Source organism: Scardinius erythrophthalmus, assembly GCF_964197995.2.
Source record: "Scardinius erythrophthalmus genome assembly, chromosome: 16".
In the NCBI taxonomy this organism is placed as follows: Eukaryota; Metazoa; Chordata; class Actinopteri; order Cypriniformes; family Leuciscidae; genus Scardinius; species Scardinius erythrophthalmus.
Window position 1 is genome coordinate 35,650,170 of NC_138236.1, and position 6,820 is coordinate 35,656,989.

Here is a 6,820-nt window from a genome sequence, read left to right on the forward strand (position 1 = left end):
CGAAACTGTCCGGCATTTTGTCATTTCTCAATTCTTACAACATGAATTCAATTATTTGGAGGGGTGTCCCAATACTTTTGGCAATATAGTGCATATATATACATGTGTATTTTTATGTTAAATTGCTTTCTCATATTTCATAACTTTTTTGTTTTGCAATTTCATTAGATGCTGCATGTGTTGCAGGAATCACATGAAAAAAAAAAAAAAAGAATAACAGAATACAGTATCTAGTTTCTTGGCAGTTTTGGTTGATTTGGCACAATCTATGGGACAAAAGGTTTTGGTGCATGCAAATCCATTATAAAGTACATTTATCCAGCAGATTAAGCTTTCTTGGTGTAGTTTGATGATAGACCCTTATATTTTATATGCTGGAAACTTGGTCCAAAAGCAGAGAGGTGTTCAGATTTTCTGACATTATTGTCCATGAAATGATCAGATTTACATATTAAACAAAGTTGGGTAAACTGACAATGAGCACAATGAAATGTCTGTGTTGCTTGAGAAAATGTACAACATACAGTTAAATGCGACAAAATAACATTCTGCAACTGGTGCAATTCTTTTTTTTTATTGAAGAAAACTTTTCAAATCTTCAAACAATTGAACAAAACTTTTACACAAAATAAGCAGTTAAAAAAAATGACATTTAGCAGCTTGAACAAAGAAATCAAAGCAGAATGACAATTAAATTCACTGATACAAATAGAAAAACAAGCATAATGTTTGTTTGTCCTTAAAATAAATGTTTGTTTTTTTTTATAAGACATTCGACCACTAAGCGTTTGGCATCATCCGAAGAATGGCAAGAAAGGAACTCCAAACTTCACAGAGCGAGTCAAACATCCCGCTGCCAGCAAAATCCACAGGATACTGTCAAAAATGTTAAGACAAACATAACAACAAACTGGAGGGCGAGTGAGAACCACAAACTGGAGATGCAAATGTGTATAAAACAAAAAAATGTGAGATATGTGAACATGCAGAGGTGCACCATACGGCCCTCCTGATCAGCACAGACCCCACTGGTTAAAAACAAATGTTAACCCAAATTCTACTGACTGATATCAATCACTTTAACAACCATATCTTAAAATCTTTACAAATGCATCCATTGATGTTTTTAAAGGGGTCATATCATGTCATATATTTTGCTTCATCTTTTGAGGTCAAATATTTTGATGCACTATATAAAGTGGGAACTGCATGAGGTTCTCAAGTTCATGAAAATTTTTATCATAAAAATATAAAATCAAAATAAATAATTTTAAAGTTAAAATAATTAAAATAAAGAACTTTAAAGAGATTTGTTTACCTGCAATAAACCAACATTAGAGAACCATGAACATGCAAATGTGTTGTTATTTTTTGAAATATTATCTCGAAATCTTAGAGGATACTTCAAATAAATATTTTAGGTCAAAGGGATTCAGCTGGGAATAGCCTACTATATAACCATACTTTAACTTTTAGGAATCAAAACTTGCTCCCCAGTCCAAAAACAACATTTATTGAAACTAAACATCCACAACTTTCTGACAACAGACAGATGAATACATTATTTACACATCAATGATGTCTACTGTGTGAGCCAAAACTTGCAAAGAATGTGCCATTAAGAAAAAGACAAAAATACCCAAAAGCTTGTGTGTGTGAGCCGAGCAAAGCACAAGGTTTGACAGGGGTTTCTATGAGGTCCTATCAGGAATAATGGGTAAAGATCAGGAAAAGGTTGGAAAACGGTGATGAAGACTATTTTGGAAAGGAAAAAAGTGAAATGGCAGTGAAAAAGTATGATATGACCCCTTTAAAATCGCTTTCAGAAATGTTATGCATCACAAATGCAAGTTATTTCTCCTCATTTAATCTTGATAATGCCAAATAGTGTATCCTTTGATTGATGCGAGCACTTAAGCATTATATGATGGAAACTCGACTGCAAAGTTTGCATTCCATTGAAGATGGATTCAATGATCTGTGCTAAATACTTGTCTGTTCAGCCAAATTGCTCACAGTAATGAAATAAGCTCTATTGATTAAAATACATTTGTCGAGGGAGATAAACCCCTTCACCAGCTGCACCCATCTCTCCAGCCCTCCCTCTCTCACTCCCTCTCGTTTGAGTCCTCGCTTCTCTCTCGCACTCTCGCTTTCCTCTTCCTTCTCCTCTCAAGTCTCTTTGTCAAGTCTAAACATATATGCCACCGCTCCGCCTACTTCCTTCCGCAGCGCTATTAATCAAGCACAGGTTAACACTCTGTTACCAGGGGGGTGAATGAGGGGTCACGTTCAGAGCAGCTGTGAAGGGAGCGCATGAACACAGCCTGTTTTAGTTCCACCGCTTCAGCAAGAGCTGTCGAATTCCCTGCTTGGATGTTACAGCAAATACTGTCCCACCATCAAAGCTGCTTCTGCAAATACCTTTCTTCTAGAAAGTTAGGAAACGAACTTCGCTCTTGGCGCGAAACAAGTCTTTTCTTTGTTTTCAACCATGCATGCATGTGCCCTCAACGCTCAACTTTTTGCATCTACCTAGAGCATCACGTTTCTCATCTGGATGCTGCTCAGAAACAATAAATTAAGAGTTCAATCACAAGACGTACTGCTTCAGAAATAACGCAGAGGACCGCAAGGAAATACGACACTTGCATTGGTTGTAAATCAGGACACATCATGTACATTCACAAGCTTTTAGTCCCTTTGTCGTGTATTTCGAGATTATGAGGTTGCTTTGCTCACCTCAGCATACTGCATTGACATTAGGCACTTTGAATGCATTCACATGTACAAATATAGACAGCACTATCACATCATTTGATAGTCTGGGTATAAAAATACAATCTTAAAATCTTTGGTTTGTACAAACTGGAGTCGTACTTTTGGACTTTTCCCCCTCATTCAGAAAGCTTCTTTGCGATACATCGGTTTCTGTTTGGACTGAAGGGTGCAACGTCGCCTCGTGCTTCCCTTTTGATGCATCTAACGACTGAGATTAAATGTTTTTGATAAGTGTCAACCGGTCAGAAACGCATGTCAGTACGTTTAAAGCCTCACAAATTAAGCAGAAGTTGCCCTCCAAACTGGTGTTAGCAATGGCCATCTTATTTCAGAAAACAGCGCCAGTCTGCATGAACAAAAAACCCACTGGAGCTGTTTTACACTGAGCCCGGTTCATGTCACTCAAGCATCGGTGCACATTGGGGAAGTGAGACAATTGCGAAACAACTTCATCTCCCTTACGACAATGCAATGATTCAGCTCATCTTTTTCACCATCTCTCAGTTGCACGGTAGCCACGTGGAGTAGGTTTGCTGATGGCAGGTAAAGACAGGCTGCACTTGGGCAATGTAATAATTGCTAAAGTTACCATCTGCTACATAAGGGGCAGGCTGGTAATAGCAAGTGACATTGGCCACGTTGGGTATGACGTTCTGCTCGGCCAGCACACGCACCGCCAGCATGGCGATCAACCCTAAGGCCTGCCGTCGCTCGTGTCCCATCAGACACACCGTGCTCTCGTTCACCACCCCGTGCAGAGTCGTCAGATAATCGTACTTGCGGTCCTCCAAGCCCACAAAGTGGTTCTGGAGGTAAGACTCCAGCTTGCGCTGCTGTTCGCTGATGTCCGAGAAGTCGATGAAGAAGCGGGAGCACATGTAGCGCTGGAGAGACTTCATCTCCGACTCGGAGGCGGCGCGGAAACCCCTCACCAGAAGATGGCAGTACTTCAGCAGGCCTCCTCCTCGGATCTCCTCGGGGTTCCTCGTGCAGATCACCTTGTTGCGCAAGTGGTCCAATGCGGCGCCGAAGTCTCCGTACACGCTCTCGCCGATGATGGTGGGGTGAAACGTTTTGGCCATGGGGTTCTCGGAGCACTCGTAGAAAAGAAGCAGAGAGTCTAGCTTGATCTGGAAAGAATCGACACTGAACTCGAACTGCCGGCGCAAAGAGTCCACGAACTTGAGCTCTACATTTTTGCCCCGGTTGTTGGAGAGAGAGATGAGACTCCAGCGGTCCGAATCATTGCACACTTTCACCATCTTCTGCACGTATGCTTCCTGCACAAAAAGACGAGGAACTGTTGTGAGATCAGTTAGATCATTGTTTTATTCAAATAGAATTGCATCAAATACATTTGAATGCCATATCAGTTCTCCACAATTTCCTGTCGCAGGAGATCCAAGAGGCTGAGAATGCTCGATTGGCTTTAACCTGCTTTAGAGCAATCCTCTTAACGACAGAAAACCAACATTTCACCAGCCGATCAGTAAACTACTCTAATTGCATTTCTACTAAATGTCACTGGAGACTATAGGGATCCATGCAGATGATCTTAAATTACACAGTGAATAAACAAAATCACAAACAAAACACATGAAGCAAAGTCAAGCAAGGAAAGCCAATGTACTACAGTGTGACATGCTGTACTTTACACACCATTTTCTTATAAAATGATTATTAAAGATTTGGCTTGAACTGGTTATTCAAGGGTCTACTGATAAACAACAAATATTGTCCCATCAAAGCTAAAGTAACGTTTACTGTACTGTTTGCCTAAATTACTCACCTTTTTACACCCGTTAATAGTGAAAGATGAGTAGAATATCAATCTTAACAATTGGAAATAGTCCAAAAGCAAGATGAAAATAATTTAAACGTTTAAGACGGCAAAAAAAGGTTTTTCATTGGCATTGATGGTTGCACCAAAAACCTTTAAAATCCATGGAATCTTTCATTGTTCTTTAGGTTATTAAAAAGTTCTTCACACTAAAATAAAACATGGTTCTCCTGCCAAACTAAATGATCACTGAAAGGTTCTTCTATCTATGACAGCACTGCGAAAACCTCCCTTTTGAAACCTTTATTTTTAAGAGTGTAAATATAATGGAATGAATATGACTAGTGTTTCTTTATAATGCATGTTATATTTTTATTAATGATTATTTATTTGTTATATTACAAAAAGAACTTGATTCTTTATTATTTTTTTCCAGACACCTACACTCAAAACATTATGCATGGAATTATGAACTCATTGATTTAGGAGACTGATTGGATATTTTACATTTGTAGTTAAAAAATGCTTAACTGACAACTGTAAGTTAGATTAAAGTTTCAAAGAAATGGTGAGCACCTAAAACATAGGCCTAAACGTTTCCTTTTACAAATATGTAGCAACATTTGAAGCTGAAAATGTCAATTAATCAACTACTCTCATGAATCTGAACACTCACCTTCAGAGTCAACGGTGTGATTTTCTCTTTGTTGACCCCATCAGGTAAAAAGTCCAACAGACAGTCCAGCACTATGTTCTTGACGATCTGAAACTCCGTCTCTCCCTTCAGGTCCACGCAGAATATGAGGTCCAGGTCCTTGTAGCCGAGCCCGCTGTCCCCGAGCAGGACGTGGCTGGCGGCGGACCCGTTGAGCCGCGTGTCCCGCACATGGATGCCCTGCTCCCGCATGCGGCCCCGCACCGCAGTCACGATCTCCCGAGGCTTCATCTGCAGCGTGGGGAAGTTTCCTCGGCCGTGGATCGGGATGCTCTCCGTCAGGATGAGGTCCAGGCGCTGGACCTGCTCCCAGCTCAACACGCTAAAGTTCGTGCTGTCCGTGTTTGCGTCTGAAACCCTGTCCTCTTCAGCCATCGTCGGGTCTGTGTGAGGACTCAGAGGAGTGTGTTCGAGCGATCTGGAGATGTTATGAGGAGAGTTGAGGTGCATCACAGAGGAGACGCATAATGCGCTCGAGACTCTACTGAGGTCTGTCCTTGTGATGTGAAGAGCGTCATGCGTCCACAAAGCGTTTGAGAGTGTGTGGTGTGTGTGTAGTATGACAGCAGTGCTGAGGCTTTCTGTGCGCCTCAGGTCACGCCTATCTCACACACACACACACGCACACACTACTGTCACAACAGCAACCCACTGAGACGCGTCTCTCCACAACTGTGCGCTCATAGCACAAGGGTTTTCAAAACCGGGGAGGTCCGGGGACCCCCGGGGGATCGCTCGGGACTGCTAGGGACTAAGTTTAGAGAAAATCGATAAATTAAATAGATAACATTAACATAATTAATGAGGAAATAATGAATCTTACAGTATAGTATTATAAGGATGATGAGTGACTTAATGGAAACGAAATATTTTTTAGACATATTTATAATATTTTTTTCCTCAATATAAATTGGGTCTTTGGATATAGATGCCTTTTAAATTTTAGGATGGGATCTCTTGCATGAGGATGATCATATTTATTTGGAGTTCATCTAAAAGACCCCTGATTTAGCACAGACACAGACTAATATATAAATACATAATCTCATAATTACTTCCATTGTCTTAGAAATGATTAAAGGTTGCAATTTAGCAATATTTATATATAAATATAATCTTAATCTTAATATAAAGAATACTTTTTTAATAAAATAATTATCTTATTAAATTTACATGCAATACTGAATAATTACAGTTACAATTGTAAGCAAGAAATTGCAGTGCTTTAGTAGTCAACACAAAAAAGTGTACTTCGCTAAAGGATGACGATAGATCATTAAAATAATGATTTAAAATATAAAGTAAAAACTTTTTATTTGACATTATTACAAATTGTACTATTTAAAACTTGTTCACCCAAAATGTTTAATTCTGTTATCATTTACTCACCCTCAAGTTGTTCCAAACCTGTATAAATGAAGATATTGAAGACAAAAGAAGATATTTTGAAGAATGTTAAACCAAACAGTTGATGGACCCCATTGACCTCCATAGTATGGGGGGAAAAAGTGCACATCACACAATTAAGGGCACGTTATCTATCT

General features: G+C 39.6%; 1 protein-coding gene across 1 annotated transcript; it reads right to left on the minus strand.

Annotated features, from left to right (window-relative positions):
* Positions 1-576: 576 nt before the first annotated feature.
* tent5aa (terminal nucleotidyltransferase 5Aa) lies at positions 577-5,816 on the minus strand. Its single transcript, XM_081388485.1, has 2 exons — positions 5,238-5,816; positions 577-4,061 (listed from the first exon to the last, which is right to left on the minus strand). The coding sequence occupies exons 1-2, from the start codon at positions 5,724-5,726 to the stop codon at positions 3,282-3,284; spliced, it is 1,269 nt and encodes a 422-aa protein (XP_081244611.1). The 5' UTR covers positions 5,727-5,816; the 3' UTR covers positions 577-3,281.
* Between the last annotated feature and the right edge of the window lie 1,004 nt (positions 5,817-6,820).

Bases quoted from the DNA above. Each gene is read 5' to 3' on its own strand.
- tent5aa (XM_081388485.1), bottom strand. From the start codon at position 5,726: ATGCACCTCAACTCTCCTCATAACATCTCCAGATCGCTCGAACACACT. The intron at 4,062-5,237 runs GTGAGTGTTCAG...CTTTTTGTGCAG, and splicing joins TCACACCGTTGACTCTGAAG to GAAGCATACGTGCAGAAGAT.